This window comes from Ascaphus truei, chromosome 20, assembly GCF_040206685.1.
Source record: "Ascaphus truei isolate aAscTru1 chromosome 20, aAscTru1.hap1, whole genome shotgun sequence".
Taxonomy (NCBI): Eukaryota; Metazoa; Chordata; class Amphibia; order Anura; family Ascaphidae; genus Ascaphus; species Ascaphus truei.
Window position 1 is genome coordinate 22,243,403 of NC_134502.1, and position 23,457 is coordinate 22,266,859.

Below are 23,457 nucleotides of genomic sequence, written 5' to 3' on the forward strand. Positions count from 1 at the left end.
TTCGCCGGTTAAAATGAGTATTAGAGGGCAGAGTTTATTCTGATTGATCCGCTTTCTGCTCTTCCAACACCAGTAATAGAGATAAATTAGATAATTGCAGTGCACACGTTCCTGCTGCAGTATGTGGTTAAGGGCAGGACAGTTCCCCAGTTTTAAGGGTCAGTCCCACGCAGGGGCAAAGTGACCTAATGACGGGGACGTGTGTAATGGGTTAAAGGATCAGTCCCACGTAGGGGCAAAGTGACCTAATGACAGGGACGTGTGTAATGGGTTAAAGGGCCAGGCCCACGTAGGGGCAAAGTGACCTAATGACAAGGACGTGTTTAATGGGTTAAAGGGTCAGACCCATGTAGGAGCAAAGTGACCTGATGACAAGGACGTGTTTAATGGGTTAAAGAGTCAGTCCCAGGTAGGAGCAAAGTGACCTAATGACAGGGACGTGTTTAATGGGTTAAAGGGTCAGTCCCATCTGGGCGTGTATGTGTATACCGGTATTACTTCTCTGGACATGTATGTATATACCGGTATTACCTCTCTGTACGTGTATGTGTATACCGGTATTACCTCTCTGGGCATGTATGTGTATACCGGTATTACCTCTCTGGGCGTGTATGTGTATACCGGTATTACCTCTCTGGGCGTGTACGTGTATACCGGTATTACCTCTCTGGGCGTGTATGTGTATACCGGTATTAACTCTCTGGGCGTGTATGTGTATACCGATATTACCTCTCTGGGCGTGTATGTGTATACCGGTATTACCTCTCTGGGCGTGTATGTGTATACCGGTATTACCTCTCTGGGCGTGTATGTGTATACCGGTATTACCTCTCTGGGCGTGTATGTGTATACCGGTATTACCTCTCTGGGCGTGTATGTGTATACCGATATTACCTCTCTGGGCGTGTATGTGTGTACCGGTATTACCTCTCTGGGCGTGTATGTGTATACCGGTATTATCTCTCTGGGCGTGTATGTGTATACCGGTATTACCTGTCTGGGCGTGTATGTTTATACCGGTATTACCTCTCTGGGCGTGTATGTGTATACCGGTATTACCTCTCTGGGCGTGTATGTGTATACCGGTATTGCCTCTCTGGGCGTGTATGTGTATACCGGTATTACCTCTCTGGGCGTGTATGTGTATACCGGTATTACCTCTCTGGGCGTGTATGTGTATACCGGTATTACCTCTCTGGGCGTGTATGTATATACCGGTGTTACCTCTCTGGGCATGTATGTGTATACCGGTATTACCTCTCTGGGCGTGTATGTGTATACCGGTATTACCTCTCTGGGCGTGTATGTGTATACCGGTATTACCTCTCTGGGCGTGTATGTGTATACCGGTATTACCTCTCTGGGCGTGTATGTATATACCGGTGTTACCTCTCTGGGCGTGTATGTATATACCGGTATTACCGCTCTGGACATAGTGACTTGAGGGCTGCTGCTAGGGGGCTGGGCAGCTTCCTCTTTCCTGATTGGCTGCTGCTGGGTAATGCAGCCAATCAAGAGAAGGTGTCAGGAGCCTGGGGGTGGGGCCAAGGAGAAGAGGCAACAACATGGAGTGGTGAGAGGGGTGTGTGTGTGTGTGAGTCTCGAGCATGTGGCACTTTTCACCATTGTGTCCGGTATTTTTGGAGAAGCCACCTGGCTACACTAGATGCAGGCCTAAAGTCCGACCTTTCTCAAGGGGACCAAAATATCAGGCTTTAGGTCTGCTCCATGGACCAATAAATCCCCCTTTTGCTTCAGTTGCTGTATTGTGCTGGTATATCGGATCGCTTCTGTGATTTGTTCCTATTTATCCCTCTCACCCTTTACCGTGCACCACGAGCGCCATCCTTATGGCTTATTACCCTGCGCGGACGGCCATTTTTGTTTACTTGTTTATATATAAATATAAAGCAAATAAAAATCCCACGTTGTGAGCCCATTCCCACATCTCAGGCAGGTCTGCAACCCTCTGCCCTTCCCCATTATCTCTTGGCATACAGTGCTCCCACTGCAGCCAGGGATTCTGGGTAACGACATGCAAATGAGCACACAAAGTATTGCTTTTGGCTTCTTGTAACATGGGATCCCCTATAAGCGTACGTCTGCCGTATTACGCAGCTTTTCAGCACAGCCTGGGGATACAGAAGTGCAGAGCCAGTAACCCTGCGCACAGACAGCTTTTTTTTCTCCTCCCCATGAACCCAAGCCGCTTCAGTGGCTGGGTGCTTCTCCTTGAGTGTGTCCTCCCGAAGTCGAACAAGTCCTTGTTACTTTTTCCCGAAAAATCTTCAGCCGGTAGGCTTAGGTCTTCGGGTCTTTGACGCCGTCCTCCGTCAGGATTCAGAACGTCCGTCTCTTCCTCCCTTCGGCCAAAAGGCCCGTCAAGAACGTCCAAGTCTTTGCCGTTTTCCCTCCGAAGGGGGACGGTGACTAGCCGTAGTGCGTGGGTCGTGCCGGAGCACCCCTGCCCCGATGGGCCGGGCGGGTTGAAAAATGTCGCCCCCCCCCCCCCTTAGCCAGAAGGCCCAGGAACGACGGGACTGAGGGAAGTAAATCCTTGGCATCAAGGGTCCAATGCTGGGAACTGTTCCACGTACCATTGTGTAGCTGCGTTAGGGCCTCACCTTACCCACTGTGAGCTTCACACAGACGGTAGGGTACTAAGAACCCCCCTCCCCTGGGACATCTCCAGCCGGGGTGCATGGATCCAAGATATTTCTCCAGCCGTGGTGCATGGATCCAAGAAAATCTTGGGCTCATCCCACCTCTCGACCAGGCCAGAGGACCAAATGTGTGCCACTGTCCATACTACTCCTGCACCACAGGTAGGAGAGATTTTTTATTTATTTTTGTACGCCCGGGCAGTGAAAGTCATCACCCTAAAAAAACGTGCTCTGGTCCACAAAGGGTACCAGGTGGGCCCCACTTGTGACTGTCTTATCCGGAGATGAGGCCAGTCCATGACTTTATCAGTCCTCTTCAGCCAAAAGGCCAGAAAGAGTCCCGATGTCACACTTGACGTCTTCCTCCGAGGATTCCGATGTCCACCCTCTCCCCTCCTAGGCCAGAAGGCCTGACAGGAGGGTCCGAGTCTTGAGGGTGTTCAGCCCACAGGTCTTACTAACCCCACTGCGGTCTTGTCCCGAGGGAGGGGGCGACCGCCGACCAGCAATCAGTCTGTCCCTCTCCGAGAAAAAGATAGGTGACTGTAACCCAACCCCAAAACAAAACCAAATTCATGGGGCGAGTGCTCCGGTGCCCTGTGTGATGCAGTGCTGAAGTGCTCCAAACGAAACAACAACAAGAAAATGTGCATACGCGCACACCCGGCCAGAAGGCCAGGCGGGTAAACAAATATTAGCTACCTCCTGGCCAGAAGGCCAAGGGAGGTGCCAGTCCAGGAAACATAGGAGTCATGCAAAAAATAATCAGTGCAGGTGCCAAGTGCTCTAGTGAAGGTTGCTTCGCCTCAGAGGTGCAGCAAAATGGACCCCACCAGGTTCAGCAAAAGGTGCAGCAAAATGGACCCCACCTGCTTGACTAGACCTGGGGTGCAACCAGAATAAAAATGCCCGGGCTACTTTGTATCCGCCTTCTCGGCCCTGAGCAGAGGATCAAGTGCATCCCGGTAGGCCCATCCGTCCCAGGACATACCCTACACTTAGGGTTGCCAGGTGGCTTCTCCAAAAATACTGGACTCAACGGTGAAAGGTGCGTCAGGTCACTATGTCCAGGGAGGGAAATACCGGACACATACATGTCCAGTATTACAGCACCTCTCATTTGTTACTGGACATAGTATCCAAATGCAGGACAGTCCGGTTCAATACCGGACGCCTGGCGACCCTGGCTACTTTGTAGCCGTCTTCTCGGCCCTGAGCAGAAGATCAAGTGCACCCCAGTAGGCCCATCCGTCCCAGGACATACCCTACACTGGATCTTAGGCCGAGGAGTTGTTGGGTCTCGCCAGCGTAAAGGATCGTTATACCGGCTGTGCAATGTGGAGCTGGTAGTGGGTAGGAGCCAGACACCATGTCAGTTACAGTGAGAATAAAAACCAAAAAAAAAAGTGACAAAAACCCTTCACCGTAGTGTACAACCAAATAAAAAAAATCACACGTTCTGAGCCAGGTCTGCCACCCTGCCCTTCCCCCTTATCTCTTTGCGCGCAACGCTTCCACTGCAGACCTGCCACGCGCGCGGGGAACATTTTTTGGTGTGTGTCTGGGATGTAAAGATAGATATAATACTCCAATATAAATGTCACTTAGTGGGGACAAAGAGTTTATATCAAAACGGGAAACAGTGACACCCAGTGGTAACTACAGGTTATCGCAGCAATTCTTCAGTGCCAGATAAAAGGACATTTATTCATTTATTTCGCCCCCCAAAAATTTAAACTTGTCGCATAAAACGGACATCTTATGCATTTTTTAAAAATATATATTTTAAAAATATATTCAAAAATGAATCCCTAATTTGTGTTTTTTTTAAATTATTATTGTTATTATTATTGCTATTATTATTATTATAAAAATTATTATTATTATTATTACAAGAATGTCCAAATGAAAGAATACTAAGAAAATGTGAAAAAGTCAAGAATATTTGCAAAAATGGGACCACCCCCCCACCCCCCCCCCCCGATTGGAACCTTCTCTAACGAATTGAACAAATGCGTTAGACCAATATAACCATGCTAAAAGCAAATATTTTGCTGCTTTTGTTTCTCTGAAAAGTGGCCGGGTAAGTACCCGGTACATCACTAGACTCAAGCTTTGATTGTGATACTGAAGAATTGGTATGTAAGTGGATGAATAAATGTATGCTATTTTCGGGTTGGTAAAAACATTTTTTGTTTACATTTTAATGTAGCGTTACCTTTTTTTCTCTCCGGAAAGCAAATCGATTGGCGTCTTAGAGTGGAGGAGATACGGCAATTAGTAATTGTTAGTAATGTGCTCTTACCCTTTCACTGCCGGAAGCCCAGCCGAAATTTCAGTGCCGCCGGATTTACGGGATCGCCACCGCGGTGCCGTGCAGGCCGCCGATGGCACTAACCGGAGGTGGAGTCACTGACGGTGAACATGATCTCCCTGCTTCGAGCCAAAATCACCACTCGGCCTGGAGGTCTTACGCATTAGAGAACGTCAAATGGGTTAAAGGTCGTGACATCGGAGAATGCGACGTGTCGGTGTGGACATTTCACCGCAGCCGATCGGCCGCAGGGCGCAGCTAGCCACCGGCCGTTTCACCGCAGTCGTTGGTTTGAGGGACTAGTGTTAGTTATTGGGGTCAAGGTTAGGGATTTGAGGGCAAGTGGTTCTCAACTCGTCCTCTAGATCACCCCCAACAGGTCAGCTTTTCAGGGTATCCCTGCTTCAGCACAGGTGGCTCAATCAGTTCCTGCTTCAGCACAGGTCTGTCTTTGAGCGAGCCTGATTGAGCCACCTGTGCTGAAGCAGGGATATCCTGAAAATCTGACCGGGGTGGGGGGTGATCCTGAGGACTGGAGTTGAGCACCCCTGGCCTGGGTTATCCCCTTACCCTAAAATCAGGTTGGGGGATTAAAGGTTTTTTTTTTTCCAGAGTCAGGGGTCCAATTAGCTGTGAGGGATTATGGTTAGGAATTTACCTGATCGGCCTGTGCCGAAACGTACCAGGCCGGGACATCGTGCTTACTTTCCAATCCGCATTGGTAACGGAGAGAAAGAATCCCGAAGGGATGCACACTACTCTACTAATTCAAAACAATACATTTTTATTAAGAATACACGTGAAAACACATACAAATTAATTTAAAACCTAGAGAATGCGCAATTTGGAGCCTATTGTAGAAGGCTTCTCTATTGTCCGAATAGCATGGGTATATTCACCATAGAATACCTAATACAACTAGGCGAGCCTTGCGACAGGCTACAGTATATAGGGTTATACCCAAGCGTTAGCACGGTATGTATAATACTTCAGAGATAAACCCATTCAGGGCTATAAAACACACCTCAGTGACTACCAGATATAATTAGTAGAATTAGTATATATATTTTGGGTCAGCAAAGGCCAGCCTGAAAATGAATCAGAATGTGACTCTGAGATGTTCTGTCAGATTCCCATTCTATTGGTGGCCTAGGCTTGAATGGTATACGCCACGGATCTCTAGTGTCATCAAATGGGTCTGACTATCATGGTCCCTAATATCATACAGTAAAATACTGCTTATCTACCAGGGCATAAAGGTCCTGAAAGAACACCATGAAAAAGTGGAGCTAGAGACAAATTGAAAAGTCAGTCAGTTCTTAATGTTACGTGTGATTATATTCCTCTTGTTAGAAGAAAGACACTCAATTGGTGCCATAACCACACACTAACCACAGAACTTGAAACGAACTGTGAACTGTCTGCGTCTTGTATCATTAAATGCACGTTGCTTAAGTGTAACTTGTATCAATTTCAGTTACACCCAGATTTGTGAGGATAATGCTCCATGTGCACGTCAGGCAATCCCTTCATGCAGTGTATTTTTAAACACCTCTGGTAACCATTATAATATATGGCTGTTGCCAGATTATCGGAGATTTAGAGCGCTACTTACAGAGCCACGTTCGCTGGCAGTCACTGCAGAACAGATATTGCTACCGTAGCCCTCAATCTAGCTAGTGGGATCCACGTGTGGCCCACATCTGTGTTATCTCTGGCTAGAAGCTGTGCTGTAACGGGCTGAGACCAAACGCCTGTATGTTGGTTGCGCAACTAACGTCACTCTGACGTCATCCCCTTAGCCGAGCAGGGAATTCCCCCCTCTTTTTCCCTACTTTCCAAACCGGTCATACTGTAGCAGGGGGGGATGGGGGGCTCAGCCCCTTAAAAAAGGGGATTTTCAACAAACGTCGACCCAACGCGCATGCAACAAATGGGACTTCGGCGTGTAGGCAGACCACAGTTTTATTGCGATTTAATTGAACAAATACAAGTTTAAAAACAAACAAACAAAAAAAAAGTTGTTTATTGAACACCACAGTTGAACAATGAAGAGCCACCAAACCACTGAAGCAGTTTAATAAATATCACCCCGTGCCCACTATGTCACGCGGAAGAACCGGATAGGAATTGGCATGAACCCTAGTGCCACTACAGGAGAGGGGGGGGGGTGAATGGCTGTGGTTGCAATATATGGGTTACACAGAAGGGATGGGGGGCGTGCGCGGGAACCTCTAGATGGGGACACTTCTGATAACCTTGGCCGACCATGCGTTGTGTAGGCTTGTGACTTTGGAACCGTGAGCACACACACCCCCCTCCCCCTCTGCGACATGTAAATCTTTCCTTTCCCCATATACGGTAAATTGCCTTTCGTTTTAACGCGATTACCGAACACGCGGGTCATTTGCATTTCTCCCGTGGCTTGCCTGCTTCCATGGCATTTAATGATGGAAAAAATTGTGATTTTTATTGCATGTGGAGGATAATGCGTGTACGTATATCCGTATGTATAAACATATACACGTGTCTATTTACACTCAAATGCACTATTTACATATTTATGTATTGTGTGGCTACATACAGCTCAACTCCCTTATAACTCTGTGCTTGGGGTCCAAAGAATCACATTGTGTGATAAGCAGATCGCGTTAGAAATAATGTACAGTTGTATGCATTGTACAATAAAGTATTTAAGACACCAATAACCGTGTTGTAAAGCATTCATAAATAAGAGAATTGGGAGCCACGCTCACATCGCGCTATAAGTGGATCTGCGTTGAAGCGGATCGCGTTATAACAGGGTTGAGCTGGAAATATACACACAAATACATGCATTTGTGGGTATATTATGTACACACAAATACATATTCACACACGTGTACACGTATAAATCAGATACACTGAACATGAAATGGCCTCTCTGTTAGGGGACATTCCCCCTAGGACCAAAAGTGAACCAACGCCAGCCCCATATTTAATGGCTTAAATGGCATTAACACTCCTTTCTGAACCATCAGACAAGCAAGCACTCTGCAATTGTTTTTCTATAACGTCTAAAGTCACTACTTGTAAGCGTGTGTAGAGCTGTACAGTAGTGTATTGGACGAATGCCAGTTCTTCTTTTGAGCCGACGTCCCCGGCCAAAGAGATAAAGGGGAAGGACATTTCGCATCAGAATTACACAGGGGAGCGCAAACTTTTGCTGCTGCACCCCCGCCTGGATGTTCGCGCCCCCCCCCCTCCCTACTTGTCAAATGACACTGCGGGGTCATGTGACGTCACATGACCCAGCGGCGTCACAGAGCGCCTGAACCTCGGTGAGTATAGCGTTGCCGAGGCCTCACGCTATCCCCCGGCATTTAATTTAAATGCCTTGGGGAAGAGCGCAGGGCATCTGCAACCGCCCGCGCGCCGCTAGAAAAATCTCCGCCCCCCCCCCCGCTCTAATCTACCGTCTCTGCAAAATAAGGGGCTCCCCCTTGTTCAGGTGTAACATTTTGCTGAACGCTGTAATCTCCGGCAGGGGTAGCGAAAACCCCTCCCGCCTCCCAAACTACATTTATCCGATTATTTTTAGCAATAGACCAAATCACCCGCATTTAAAATCCGTCATAGTTTCCCCAACATTGGTTCATTGGGGTCCTAGGAAGGAGGGTCCCCTTAACTCTCTGTGTATGCAGGAGTACAGGAGCAGTGTAAAGACACGAGCCACCCCAGGAGACGTGCATGCAGCCCGTGTACAAGTACAAGCCACTGAAGCAGTATATATATAAAATAAAAAAAAGGAGGGGGGCGGACGGAGGGGGGAGAAAGAATTGTTGCCGTCTTGAACTAGTGAGGGGTTTTCCTTTGTTTAAAGCTAGAAAACTGCTGGAAGCTTTGAGGGGGTTAAAAATTTACAAGGAAAAAAAAAAAGGTGGATTCATTACGACACAAAATTTCACCGATGGTGGCTATGGCATTAACCCATTGTGCACAGGCAGGACAGCAAAGCGAGAACTAGGTGAACGAGACGCCTTCAAAAAAAAGACCAGGTTAGTGTATTTTCCCGAATGGTGGGGAAGGGAGGGAGGGGCAGTGATTGTCCATCGTATTTGCTCATGGGTAACATAACCACACACACGCCAAAAAAAAAATTGGGGGATACATTTTCAAAAGCGAGTCGGAAATACTGGTCTGATTCTTCCTACAGGCGCCGATCACGCGGTGCCAGCCTATTCAAAACCGTCCAATTTTGTTGTAAGTGGAACTGCAACAAAAGAAAGAAAAAAAAAAGGACCATATTCTCAAACTAACCAGCCGACGGCGTTTTCTGCCGATCTAATACTGGCGGAACCCAGTGCCAACCAACGCCAGATGATGGATTTCGCTGGCCAACTTTTGGGTCGCCGGCGCTTAAAACCGACAGCACGGAGATTGGTCAATCGCCTCGGTAACCAACGTGGAGGATGCATGCGTCAACCCTCGTCATAACCAGCGGCCCCCACCCTTCCATGCAGATTCCACTAGAAAGGGACATTTTTTTTTTCCCCCAAAAAGGGTTATACGTCGAGTCATCAAATATTTCATTTGAATCCCTTAATTAGAACACTGATAATAGTTCACTTCGCCAGGTGGACCTGCTGAACGCTAAAAGAGATCATTTGAAGTGTATGTTTTTTTTTTTATTATTATGATGATGATGATGTGTTTTTAACCCTCCTCCCCCCTCCCCAGTGTGCACCCACCCTAAAACGCTCTCCCAGACCCTCAAAAAAAAAAAAAAAAAAAAGGGGGCGAGGCAGCATGAACCACCCTGTAAAGGGGGTGGGGGGGGGAATTATTCGGTACGAAGTATAATGTGGATGCCAGAATCTGTGAAAACCGGGCCGCTCATTTCTCCGGGCCGAAGGGCGAACGATGCGTCTTCGAAGGCTTTCTGCATGTCGCCTGGAGGAAGGGGGGAAAGAGGTTAGGGTGTGTGGGATCAGATCACAGAGTGACATCACCCTCAAGTTCACCAAACAAAAATATAAATACATCTAGATGTCATATTTGGGTATTAATATATCTTTCTCACAGATGGGATCCCTTACTAGAACTATTTCACTTTGGTACTAGGAGGACCTTTAAAAATGGACAGGATCTTTAACCTTCTGTTTCTTGTCTCTCTTCCTTATAGATCGCAAGCTCTTGGGAGCAGGGCCAGCCTTACCTACTTTAAGTTTTTAGTAACGCTCATAATGCATTGTGCGTTTCCCCCAAATTTTTTGTGCTGCGTGAAGAAATGTCGGCGCATTATAAAATCAATAACCTTGAACTAATATCAATGACCTTAAACTAAATGGCATCAAAAAACCTGTAGCGTGTAGATTTAGGTGGAGGAGGGTCTATAGAAATATAGATTATACACACACCAACTTTATAAAGACATTTAATCTCATCGTAAAAACTATCTGCAACCATAAGTACAAATATAGGATAAATTATCCGCCGTCTAAATGTAGCGTAGGTTGAACTTGATGGACATGTCTTTTTTCAACCTCATCTACAGGCATACCCCGCATTAACGTACGCAATGGGTCCAGAGCATGTATGAAAAGCTAAAATGTACTTAAAGTGAAGCACTACCTTTTCCCCCCACTTATTGATGCATCTACTGTACTGAAATAGTCATATACGTGCATAACTGATGTAAATAACGCATTTGTAACAGGCTCTATAGTCTCCCCGCTTGCGCACAGATTCAGTACAGGTAGGGAGCCGGTATTGCTGTTCAGGACGTGCTGACAGGCGCATGCGTGAGCTGCCGTTTGCCTATTGGGCGATATGTCCTTACTCGAGAGTGTACTATAAAGTGAGTGTCCTTAAAGCGGGGTATGCCTGTACTATGTAACAAAGAAGAAATGAATGTGGTAATTAAAAAATACTGTACTACATTTTTTATGTCATTTGTGACCTTTTACCTACTCTCTTCTGATAAGGATGTTTGTATCCAAATAATGGCAAATCAAGCCACGCTCGGTCCTCGGCCATACGTATGTATTCAAAACAATAAAGAACAAGGGCTGCGGAGTTGCACTCGCGATCAGCAATAATGGCAGATTTTAAGAGTTAAATCTGAAACAAGTAGCCAAATAAAATAAATAAGTGAATTTGGCAAAAACAATAGACGCGCATACCAATATTGTAAATATTAGTCGTTCCCAAGTCGCTCAAATCTTTAAATAGCGCATTAATATAAATATACGTGTGAAAATCTCCCATTATTTCTGATCACGAGTAGAAACACTGCACGGCTCGCCCTGCCTTTGTTTTGAATGCACCTCGATTCGTCACTACAAGTAGTGTCATTGGCTGAGCTAGCGTTGCTATCTGTATGTTCTATAATAGTTAATGGACACTAACGAGCCAGAGATCAAGAAATATTAACAGTTAAGATTTTTTTATTTATGAAGGCCCGAAGCCTGCTGTAGAGTGTCTACACGCGAACTCCCGTTTATTCTCACTTGCGCCACAATCCAACACTGATCTGTTTTCCAGGCAGACTCGAAAGTGAAGCAGAGCTCCTCTAATAAGAAGCCTAATGCGTCATGAAGTAAAACAGGACTGGCAGCCTTATTCACTTAGGCTCATCTTTTAAAGCATCAGAACGCCTTTTTTTTAAAGAAAAATAAAAAATAGGTGGGAAGAAAGGGATCTCTGAAGCTGAACCCCAGTCATTCCAGCTCCGGGGACCCCCTGCTTCCTGAGATACTTACCCTGGGGGTGTCGGTAGCAGTGTGGCGGGTTTAAAGGTCCCGGTCGCACAGGCCAATAGCAAGCCGCAAGGGATGACGTCAATGCTTCCTATTGGCCGGGGACATCTTTAGCCGCCATTTTGACAGCCCCCACACAGCCCAGCCCAGAGATGCTACCAGCACCCCCCGGTGGAGGGATCTCGGCAAGAAAGGGGGTCCCTGGATGCCAAAAATTAACAGTTGAGCATCCGGAGACCCCTTTGCTGTAGTCCTAGCACTCTAATAAAATAAATAAATAAGCTACTTTAATCACAACGTACGATTTAAAAATCAGTGAACGGGGAAATAGAAAGAAGGTGTGAAATCCGACCCAAGGTGTGTGGGGAAAGAATTTAACATGAAAGCTCGAGCTTGAAGGTGACCTTACCTCTCCCAAAGCTGCCCAGGTCTCCTCCTGCCTTCGCCGAGCTGCAATCACTGAACTGAGAGGCCAGAGCTTCAAAATCCTCATCCCCCGATTTGATCTTCTGGATGTATCCTGTGTGAGCACCAAAGGGTTGCAGGTCATTCCGAAAAGGGGGGGGGGGGTTAACTACCAAGAGGCCTTTACTGACCTCTTGAATTACAGGGCAATCACACTTTTGTGAGAGACAGAGAGTGATCCAGTCAGATAAGAGACCCATGTGAGCTAATGGCACCATTGTGTGGTGTACACCGAAGTGACTGACCCAATGACAGAGATTCCGTGAACCATTGTTTTTTTAAGGGATGAACTATATGTTAATGATAGAAGGGAATGTAAGATATGTTTGTGCCTGTCATTAGGCCACTTTGCTCCTATATGGGACTGACCCTTTAACCAATTAAACACGTCCCTGTCATTAGGTCACTTTGCCCCTACGTGGGACTGACCCTTTAACCCATTAAACACGTCCCTGTCATTAGGTCACTTTGCCCCTACCTGGGACTGACCCTTAACCCATTAAATAACGTCACTCCCGTTACTTCGCTCCTGTATAGCTCCGACCCTCCACAAGCCGCCTGGTAAAGCCCAACCCCCCTTCTCGCTCACCGTTAATGAGTTCCAGCGCCTCGTCCTTGCTGCGCGTGATCTTCTCCTGCCTCCAGGAGGAGGGTCGCCTCGACTGGCTGTGCTTGACCAGAAGGTGGGAACACCGCACCTTCGCCGGCTCTCCCTGGCCATTCTTCCCGCAGCCGCTGGGCCGCTCCCATTGGCTGGCGTTTGTCATGTGGTTGAAATAATACACACGTCCTACGCACGGGGAAAAAAAAACCCAACAACATATTGTCACCTTATAAAGCGCTGTTCCCCACACACATTTGGGAAGGATCCTGCACCCATCGGGTAAGGGAGAGAAACAGGCGGGGCTGGGTTGCTGCTGGCCTTCCGAGAGACTCAAAACAAGCTGGGTTTGTTTGTACATCCATGTGTTATATACAGAGGTATTATACACATGTATATCCCATGCTGGGTGTGCTGATGTTTACATTTAAACCCCTGCGAGTGGCTGCTATTCCTAACACATGGTTACATACATATGCATGTATATCAACAAATATTACAAATATATATAGAGAGGCACTCGGCTGGTCTTGCAAAGATTATTATTGCACAAGCATCGACGTTTCGGTCCTCAAGCGGACCAAAGCATTGATGCTTGTGCAATACATCTTATAATATTTGGGAGACCAGCGGAGTGCCTCTTTTTTCCCCTTCTCTTATTTTTGATCGACCTGTGGCGCCACGCACCATTGTAGCTGTGCCCACGCTTGGCAATTCGTTACCCGATAGCGCGAGTGCAACTATTTTGGAGTATCAATAGATATATAGAGACAGAAACAAATATATACACCATCAGAGACAAATTATATGCACACTGAAATCTTGTATTATAACAAAATAAATATATATATATATTATATATCTCTCTACGTGTATGTATGTATATATATATATATATCTCCACACACGTGTATATGATTCAACATATATGGGAATGATGTGTGTATGTGCAGATTAGCAGGGTATATACAGTATATGTATTAGCAGTGTGTCATATATATATATATATATATATATATATACACATATATATATATATATATATAGTGTATGTATGTGTATATATATATATATATATATATATATATATATATATATATATATATATATATACGTAAAATGCGCGTGTGCTGATGAATGGGGAGTGTATATACGGTAGATACATACACACGCACTATATTATAATGAACACACAGGCACAATAATTGCCAGGTGATACAGGAGCGGGAAACACACAGCGCCCAGTCCCGGTTCTCGTACACAGCGGGTAGGCCCCCTCCTCATCCTCCCCCCGGCCTCTGCTACCTGAGCTCCGGCTCATGCGCTTCTCCCACCCGGGCGGCAGCTTCTCCTCGTCCGCCATCTTCCCTTCTACTAACGCCAGGCCGGGACACGCCTCCCGTGACGTCACAGCCAGCCTGGGGCTCTCCATTGGCTGACCCCCTCCACGGGGGCGAGGGCCGGATGGGTTCCGCGAGTGGGGATTGGCTGGGACGGCGATAAGGCGTCATAAAGGATAGGCACGGGGCGGGGCCAGGAGAGAGGTGCGCAGAGGTAACCGTACTGCGCATGCGTGTGTGGAGAACACACGGTCATAGATTATAAGCGCACGTACAGAATGTATTTTCAGATTTCCCTGGTAGTCTAGTGGTTAGGATTCGGCGCTCTCACCGCCGCGGCCCGGGTTCGATTCCCGGTCAGGGAAGTAATTTTTTTTTATTTATACTATATATATATTTTAGTATAACTGCTCCTGCAGCTGCATCAACATGGCTGCGCGGCGTCCAATTCCACCGCATTGCCATGACAACGGGACCGTGACGTTGCGACGTCATGTAGTGTCTGTTGTCATGGGCAAATGACGCTGCGCATCCGTGTACTACTGCAGTTGGAGGGGTGGAATTTCAGAAGACTGCCCGGAGGATGTCGGAGACGCCGCTGCACCACCACGCCGCCACCCGGGAGATTGACAGGCTAAACCCGGAGCCCGGAGGTAAGTGGCCAAAACCCGGAGTCTCCGGGTCAATGGTGGCAACCTTGGAAATAACATATACGTAGTCCCCTTTCCCCGGTGTCATGGCGACTATGTGTGCTGCTAATACTTGCGCGGCAAACAGGCCTGATCCTCCGCCACTGGGAGCCTGAGGTGTGTGTAATGAGTATAATAACAGCGCCTCCACCTAGGAAGGATCCTCACACAGTGGGATAGCCGCTCCCAAGACAATACAGCCAGTAATTGCACACAAGGGTATATGTAACAGTATTTACTGGACAGTAACTTATACCAGGAACAATGCGACATAGCAACAATGCAGTATATAGATATACCGACCCATGGAATATCCCCACAGTACTTGGGTGCAGGGGCACCAGTGTCCCGGTGTCCAGGCCATAATAACCAATCCCACTAGCTACCCACGTGAATTGTTGGTGCACTTGTAGATATACCTGCCCGGGAGCTCCAGCCCCCGGGTGCCGCTGCGTACTAACAAACAACCGATCCGTCTGTCCACCGTAGATCCGCCTCCTCATGTGGTGGTATCCGGCTGGAGGGTCCCACATTGGAATAATCTCTGGGTTGATGGCCTGGTCGGGTCCCAGACGCAGGCAGCGCACACCGCGTGCATCCGTTACATATGTGCTGACTAACATTAATTTGCTAAGGGGAGCGTCCCTGTCTAGGGGCCATCCCTACAGCACACAAGCTATTAGTGATGAGGTCTAGCTGGGACCTAAGGGGATGTTCTGGCCTAGTCCAGCGGAGCACTTCTCCCTGGACTTTACCTATCCCCTTGCTCTCCAGCTTCCAACTGACTAACTGCTCTAACTCTCCTAACTGTTCTAACTGTTATAAATGCAGCAGCCTTATTGGTTGCCTGGCAACATTTGGTCTGCAGCAGGCCTAATCACCAGCTCACAATCACCCTGCAGCAACCAGACAGCCGTCCCCCATACGCAGCCTGAAGGTAAGATGGAGACCTGGCTATATCCTCCCCCTGGTGAAAACCCCAACGTCCCACTTGGGAACATATAACAAAACATACATATATGTAGCCCTGGTTCCTAGCGAACACAGGCCACTACCATATGCTGTATTACCTGTAGGCTCACAGGGTCTGAGCCTCTGCCACGGAGAGCCTGGGGTACACACAATGCCTATAACTCGGTGCAGCGCCTCCACCTGCGACTGCTTCCGCCCGAGGGGAAGTGGGTCTTCGCAGGACTTATGTACATAACACACACACACAGCAATATCCCTTTAACCAATCAACTTTATTTTCATTAACCATATATGTTATTCCAACAGGTGTCCCTCCCTAGAGGAGACACTATACTCGGCGTCTCGCCGAACGCTCACCCTCCCGTCTCCCTTCACCGGGTGATCCCACCCCGTGTCCAGTTCCCCTTGGGAATAGTTCTCCCACCCTCAAGTGAGTCAATGAATGTGTATGAGTGTGACTGCGCAGCCACTGTGTCCTGAATGAAGGATGGTACCGTTGGTGCACTTGGAGAATTACCTGCCGGGTACTCCAGTACCCGGTGCGGCTACAATCTTCACAAAGGATCAGCGAGGTGTAGATGACGTCACCCGTAGGTGTCTAGGGCGATCCCACCCAGACACGCTGCGGCTCGATAGCGGGGTCTGAGCTCAGACCTCCCGCCAACTTAGAACTGTCCCAGCAGTAATAATGTGGCAATAAAGGGAACCGGAACCTAACTATGGCCAGTCCCTAGCTCCGCTTGTCTCTACGGGGACTCAGGGCCACAACCACTTCCTTTTCCTCCTGGCCTCGCGCCTCATTGGTCCAGGCGCATCACGGGGACCCGCGGGGGCTGCTGGGACCCGTCGTGCTCTACCTCCTTCGCGGGCTTTTCCTCACCCTCGATCTGCGCATGTGCAACCTCTGCTAGGCTAAGTCTGCGCTGACGCCAACCACAACATGGCGGCTCCCTATTGCGGAACCTCCGTTATCGGAGTGTTCCTTACTTGCAGCATACCCACCCATAACAGCCAAAAAGGGTGGAAAGAGGGTCCCGGCTACATATAAAACATACATAAATTACATATAATAAAAGCTTTTGGGGTGATAGCTGGTTCTTTCCCACTCTTGGTTCAGCGCCTCCATCTCTTGCAGGCTCCAGGAGTGGCAGAGGCAGTCGCTGCGGGAGAACCCTCTGATACTCCCCCTGATAGATTATAGACTCAGGAAGGAGTATATTTTATAACACAGGAACAGCTTTATTTGTCAACAAATCAGCATACTCTGCATACTCTGCATACTCTGCATACTCTGCATACTCTGCATACAATTGGACTCAAACCCCAGGTCGGTCCTTGCTCTTCCCCTATTCCCTGACGGAGCAGGTATAGAAGGTGGCCAAGTTCTGCGCATAATCTAGCGTGGGACCAGTCTCTCTCAGGGGAGAGACAACACTGGCTAAATTTAGGAAGTGCAGCCCCTTATGTACCCTGGGGGAGGGTTCAATGTCTGAGCCCAGGATTGGGCAGAAAACAGGCCTTGTCCCGCCCCCCCTGTCACTCAAGGGAGCTGCTCATCACTGGGAAAAACCTGGATTGGGCCTAACACTGCCTGCACTGTACCAGGACTTACATGTAAGGCAGGGCAGGGTAGTAGCCAAAAACAGGCATGGCTACATATATATATATATATATATATGAATACACACATTACAGAGGATCTGAGGTCTGATATTACACTGCATACATTCAATAAAGAGGAGGCTGTCAGATTTCCCAGGGCTGTCAGATTTCCCTGGTAGTCTAGTGGTTAGGATTCGGCGCTCTCACCGCCGCGGCCCGGGTTCGATTCCCGGTCAGGGAAAGAATTTTTTTCATTTATACGACATATATATATATATATATATATATTATTTTTTTATTACAAATGTAAAAAAATATTACTAAATTCACAAAAAATAACATAAATTTTCAAAGTGGGATATGAAAGCATTTATTGCAATATTGTAATTCTCTCTTAAATAAATGTTAAATACCACTCAATCATCAATTCAGACATTGCTCATGCAACTCCCCCTGCAACTCCCCCTGCAGCTGCAGTCAACATGGCTGCCTGGCTTCCAATTACGCCGCGTTGCCATGACAACGGGACGGCTACGTGACGTCCGGGTGTTCCACTCCAAGTAACCTCATAAACCATCTCTGAGATGCCCGTAGGTGCCTCCTGAAGGGGGGAGTACTGTCGTCGCTGGTCCCGCCTCCTGTCTCCACCCCCGTGATGGCATCGGCGGTGTGCAGCGCGCAGGGTCTGCGCTCGGGCGGCACGCACACGCAGGTGAACAGAGCCTGGCTTCTCTGCATCACACCACGGCCGCTGCGGACTCCTCCCCCCACCTATCACAGAACTACTTACTGCTGGGTCCTTTCCATGCAGGCTTCCTATTGGCTCCTGGTAATATATATGCTCAGTCAGCACCTTGGCAAGATGGTTGAGCATAAGACTTCATTCCGTGCGACGTGCTTACTGCAATCCCTGCCTCCTTATCTTGTACCTTGCATTCTAATTTCTGTGTCTCTCCGTGTCTGACCTTGGCTAGTATCTGGACTCCGTACTTCTCCGTACTTCTCCACTCCTGACCACGGCAAGTACCTACGACGATCCGCACCTCTCTAACCCCGACCATGGCAAGTACCTACGACGATCCGCACCTCTCTAACCCCGACCATGGCAAGTACCTACGACGATCCGCACCTCTCTAACCCCGACCATGGCAAGTACCTACGACGATCCCGACTTCTCCAACCCCGACCCGGCTACCCACTACCAACCTACACTCCGGACACGCTCTCGTGGCTGGAGGTTGGTGTCTTCACAATCCCCACCTCAGCCCCGCGGCCGCGCCCTGTTTGTGGTGAGCACTCCGTCATACCCAGCCTCCTCCCGGGCAGTCACCTTACCCGGTAAGTCTCTTATTGGTTCCGGAACAGGGACACACGGACCCCCTGGAGGGGGGTGCGTGGGACCAGTCTCTCTCAGAGGAGTGACAACACTGGCTAAATTTAGGAAGTGCAGGCCCTTAAGTACTTTGGGGGAGGGTCCAAGTTCTGAGTCCAGGATTGGACAGAAAACAGGCCTTGTCCCGCCCCCCTGTCACTCAAGGGAGCTGCCCATCACTTGTAAAAACCTGGATTGGGCCTAACACTGCCAGCACTGTACCAGGACTTACATGTTAGGCAGGGCAGGGTAGTAGCCAAAAACAGACATGGCTACATATTTATATATACACACAATACAGAGGATCTGAAGTCTGATATGACACTGGATACAAGCAAATGAAGACAAGGCAGCCAGATTTCCCTGGTAGTCTAGTGGTTAGGATTCGGCGCTCTCACCGCCGCGGCCCGGGTTCGATTCCCGGTCAGGGAAAGATTTTTTTTATTTATACAAGCCGTCCTCTTTTTACAACGCTTCGCTTTACAACGAATGGCTTATCCAACGCTTTGCAACGCATACCTATGTTCATTTTTACAACGCCAAAACGGCTTATCCAACGCTCTTACGACGCTTTGCAACGTTGCAAAGCGTCGTAAGAGCGTATATATATATAATATTATGCTATATAATATTATATTATACTATATAATATATTATTTATTATGTTATATTATATATAATCAGTGTTCAACAAACCTATACATTTGCTCGCCCCGGGCGAGTGGATTTAACCCCCGGGCGAGTAAATATTGGCCCAAGCAGCACACGTTTGGTACTAGGTGGCGAGTAGATTTTTTTGTGTGGCGAGTAGATTTTTTGGTGATTTGGCAACCACTGTATATAATACAGTATATACACTATATAATTTATGTGTGTGCTGCATATCTTATTGCCTGCATAAAATATTTGGTGTATTTTAGTGTTAAAAATGCCTTCAGGAACGGAACCTTTCATTTAAACAGTGTTCCTATGGGAAAACGTGTTTCGCTTTACAACGTTTCGCTATCCAACACCATTTTGAGTAACACATTGTGTCGGATAACCGAGGACTGCCTGTACTATATATTAAAAAAAATATATATATATATTTTTTTTTTACAAATTTAAAAAAATATTACTAAATTCACCAAAAATAGATCAATTTTCAAAGTGGGACATGAAAGAATTTAATGCATTATTGTAATTCTCTCATCCTTAAATAAATGTTAAATACCACTCAATCATCAATTCAGACATTGCTCACACAGTGCCACCTTTTGCCTCAAGTCCATTATTACATGGAAAACCCTTACGCCAATGCTTGCTACTTAGAATCCTATCCAAACAATTCTAAAGACGATTGGGAAAAAAGTATTTTTACATCGAGCTGCACTACCCCCTATGGTTTTTGTTTTGTGACGTATATTATTCTTAATACATTCATCTTTCACATGTCACTGGGTTGGTTCAATAGTACAGCTCAACCCAGTTATAGCGCGAAGCGTTACAACGCGGATCCGCTTATAGCGCGGTGTGAGCGTGGCTCCCAATTTTCGTATTTATGAATACTTTACAACACGATTATTGGTATCTTAAATACTTTATTGTACAAAGCATAAAATTGTACATTATTTCTAACGAGATCCGCTTATAACGCAATGTGATTCTTTGGACATCAAGAACAGCGTTATAAGGGGGTTGAGCTGTACCTTCATTTACAAGTGAAATGTGTGCTTTAACCTCTTCACTTCTGTATATATATATATATATATATATATATATATATATATATATATATATATATATATATATATATATATACACAGAAGTGAAGAGGTTAAAGCACACATTTCACTTGTAAATGTATATATATACAGCGTGTGATCAATAACTGAGCTGGTGCCAATTCTGTAGTGTTTTGTGGAACATTCTTGACCTGATGTCATCAGCCCGGCTAGCTCAGTCGGTAGAGCATGAGACTCTTAATCTCAGGGTCGTGGGTTCGAGCCCCACGTTGGGCGCTTACTTTTTTTTTTTTTTTTTTACATTTTACTTCTAGTCTTATCATAAATTATTTTCTTTCAACTATTTCTTTTTAGCACATTATCTCATTTAAGGTTTACCCGCTGCTTCCCTGCTCTCCTTTTCTTTCCAAGTAGCACATGCATTAATTCAATGCAATATTTTAATTCCCCATCTGTAAATCCAAACATCTCAAAATGAGAAATGATGAGTTAATTGATCCCATTCAAGCAACAATTCCTACATTATATTAGCTCATTAAAACATTAAAATGTTTTTGTTTTTTTTTTCAATGGTGCATAAACCCCTCCTAGTTCAGGATAAATAAATGTTGTATCTATTCACTTTGTCATCAATCTTTACACTAGAACTAGAGCAAAGAATTGTCTCTAACTATATTTTGTATGTAAAATCAACACTATATTTGACAAAAAGTTACCTTTAGTTAAAGTTAGTTAGTTAAAGTTAGATTTATTTAGAGTTCTAGAAATTGGATGGTGTTTTAATGATTTTCTTTTCAATCAGCATGTTTCTTTTAGCACCTACCATTTTTTTACAATCTCATTTGCTATTAATATGCCATATATTATAATTATACACCATGCAAAATGGGTGTATCATAATATACAAAGCATTTGTAAAGTCATCTTATTTAAGATTTAGTGTGCTTCTATGCTGACCCCTGTTCAACCCAGAGCATGAAATAATTGAGTGTAATAATGGCATTCTCCTACATTTAAATCAGAACAGCAGACAAATTGAAATCATGAGTTAAATTATTTTATTCAGGCAATAATCCATACAATGTATGCGCTTATGTTACATTAACATCTTTTACTTGTGACTAACAGGTATATAGTCCCATCATACTTCATGATGAACAAACTTTGCCGTCAATCTTTACACTATAGATCAAATAATTGCCTCCAATTATATTTTGGTCTATCGACACTAAAATAGCTAATGATTGCATGTCAAATCAACTGTCCAAAGACAACAGATGTAATCTTAAGAGACAGGATGGAGAGGGTTAATTTGGCTTTGTGACGTTTTGTGGGCGGCACACATGCCTCATCCGACTGATGACATCATTCCCAACCAATCATACCAAAATTAAGATAGTAGTCAGCCAATCAGATTGGAGTTACGTCATATGGTGTGATCCAAAGGACACGCCTTCAGTTACCTCCCTGTAGTTCCCCATCAAGTCCGCTTAAAGCCTATATAAAGCGCTGCAGCGGCCATTTTTTACTTGTTTTGACTTTGCTTTCATCATGTCTGGTCGTGGAAAAGGAGGGAAAGGGCTCGGGAAAGGCGGCGCCAAGCGGCACAGGAAAGTGCTGCGGGACAACATCCAGGGCATCACCAAGCCTGCTATCCGCCGCCTGGCTCGCAGGGGAGGAGTGAAGCGTATCTCCGGCCTCATCTATGAGGAGACCCGCGGGGTGCTGAAGGTTTTCCTGGAGAATGTGATCCGGGACGCGGTCACATACACCGAGCACGCCAAGCGGAAGACAGTCACCGCTATGGACGTGGTGTATGCCCTGAAACGCCAGGGCCGCACTCTTTATGGTTTTGGAGGCTAAACACTGATCCCCACATTGACGGACACCCGATTGATTGAACCCAAAGGCTCTTTTAAGAGCCACCCAAACTTTCATTATAAAAGCTGAATCAGTGTAAATTGGAATTGTTTGTCAACTTTAACTGCCTATATATATATATATATTCAATAAAGCGATAGGGTCGCGTATTGAGGCAGTTCTGGGGTGAGCCATGCAGCAGTTGTCCTGCTTCTGCCTAGAGCGAATGTGTGAGGTCAGTGATTTACTGTAAATGTTCGTACATCATCTCCCTTGGTGTATGAAGATGTGACAGTAGTCATGCCCAGCGTTAAAGGGATTATGCGCTTCGCTGACACGATGGGTGGCTCTTAAAAGAGCCTTTGTTTTTTTGTATCTGGGTCTCTGCTTCTGGTCTGTTAACTTTACTTGCTCTTGGCCGCTTTGTGGCTCTGTTTTCTTGGGCAGCAGCACGGCCTGAATATTGGGCAGAACACCGCCCTGGGCGATGGTGACCCCACCGAGGAGCTTGTTGAGCTCCTCGTCGTTGCGCACAGCCAACTGCAGGTGGCGGGGGATGATGCGGGTCTTTTTGTTATCACGCGCGGCGTTACCCGCTAACTCCAAGATCTCGGCGGTCAGGTACTCGAGCACGGCGGCCAGGTAAACCGGGGCTCCGGCTCCCACCCGCTCAGCGTAATGACCCTTCCTCAACAAGCGGTGCACACGCCCGACCGGGAACTGCAGCCCAGCACGAGATGAGCGAGTTTTGGCCTTAGCGCGAGCTTTGCCGCCTTGCTTTCCTCGTCCAGACATGATATGGCAAGTCTGCTGGTGTTGTCAGAACAAGAAACTAACCACGCCCCCTGAGTTGCTTATTTATAACCTTCCTCGGCAAGCTGGTATCTTCTCTGATTGGCCTAGCTCAGAAACCAGCCAATCACAGTCTAGATCCTGCAAGCACCAATCCTGTTAGCTGGGCGTGACTGGCGACGTTAGCTGGGCGTGACTGGCGACGTTAGCTGGGCGTGACTGGCGACGTCACCTACAACCACATTACATGGTTTAACCAATTGTAGAGTAGCAACCGTCAAGGCATCATTTGCATGGGAGAACCTATAAATAGAGCGCCAGGA

The 23,457-nt window shown here is 46.7% G+C and overlaps 3 protein-coding genes and 4 non-coding genes across 7 annotated transcripts; 5 read left to right on the top strand and 2 right to left on the bottom strand.

The window, feature by feature from the left end:
* Positions 1-6,924: 6,924 nt before the first annotated feature.
* PIN1 (peptidylprolyl cis/trans isomerase, NIMA-interacting 1) lies at positions 6,925-14,237 on the bottom strand. Its single transcript, XM_075577412.1, has 4 exons — positions 14,089-14,237; positions 12,772-12,972; positions 12,127-12,237; positions 6,925-9,909 (listed from the first exon to the last, which is right to left on the bottom strand). The coding sequence occupies exons 1-4, from the start codon at positions 14,213-14,215 to the stop codon at positions 9,800-9,802; spliced, it is 549 nt and encodes a 182-aa protein (XP_075433527.1). The 5' UTR covers positions 14,216-14,237; the 3' UTR covers positions 6,925-9,799.
* A 179-nt stretch (positions 14,238-14,416) lies between these two features.
* TRNAE-CUC (transfer RNA glutamic acid (anticodon CUC)) lies at positions 14,417-14,488 on the top strand. The gene has a single exon. It is a non-coding gene; the product is annotated as a tRNA-Glu (tRNA).
* A 3,067-nt stretch (positions 14,489-17,555) lies between these two features.
* TRNAE-CUC (transfer RNA glutamic acid (anticodon CUC)) lies at positions 17,556-17,627 on the top strand. The gene has a single exon. It is a non-coding gene; the product is annotated as a tRNA-Glu (tRNA).
* Positions 17,628-19,118: 1,491 nt separating this feature from the next.
* Positions 19,119-19,190, top strand: TRNAE-CUC (transfer RNA glutamic acid (anticodon CUC)). Its single transcript has one exon. It is a non-coding gene; the product is annotated as a tRNA-Glu (tRNA).
* Positions 19,191-20,685: 1,495 nt separating this feature from the next.
* TRNAK-CUU (transfer RNA lysine (anticodon CUU)) lies at positions 20,686-20,758 on the top strand. The gene has a single exon. It is a non-coding gene; the product is annotated as a tRNA-Lys (tRNA).
* Positions 20,759-21,572: 814 nt separating this feature from the next.
* Positions 21,573-23,170, bottom strand: LOC142470733 (histone H2A-like). Its single transcript, XM_075577413.1, has one exon. It carries the CDS (start codon positions 23,135-23,137, stop codon positions 22,607-22,609), a length of 531 nt encoding a protein of 176 aa, XP_075433528.1. The 5' UTR covers positions 23,138-23,170; the 3' UTR covers positions 21,573-22,606.
* Positions 22,012-22,413, top strand: LOC142470734 (histone H4). Its single transcript, XM_075577414.1, has one exon. The coding sequence runs from the start codon at positions 22,034-22,036 to the stop codon at positions 22,343-22,345; it is 312 nt and encodes a 103-aa protein (XP_075433529.1). The 5' UTR covers positions 22,012-22,033; the 3' UTR covers positions 22,346-22,413.
* Positions 23,171-23,457: the final 287 nt, after the last annotated feature.

Bases quoted from the DNA above. Each gene is read 5' to 3' on its own strand.
- PIN1 (XM_075577412.1), bottom strand. From the start codon at position 14,215: ATGGAGAGCCCCAGGCTGGCTGTGACGTCACGGGAGGCGTGTCCCGGC. The intron at 12,973-14,088 runs GTAGCAGAGGCC...CCCCGTGCGTAG, and splicing joins GCGCATGAGCCGGAGCTCAG to GACGTGTGTATTATTTCAAC. The intron at 9,910-12,126 runs GTAAGGTCACCT...CCCTTCCTCCAG, and splicing joins CCTGGGCAGCTTTGGGAGAG to GCGACATGCAGAAAGCCTTC.
- LOC142470734 (XM_075577414.1), top strand. From the start codon at position 22,034: ATGTCTGGTCGTGGAAAAGGAGGGAAAGGGCTCGGGAAAGGCGGCGCC.
- LOC142470733 (XM_075577413.1), bottom strand. From the start codon at position 23,137: ATGTCTGGACGAGGAAAGCAAGGCGGCAAAGCTCGCGCTAAGGCCAAA.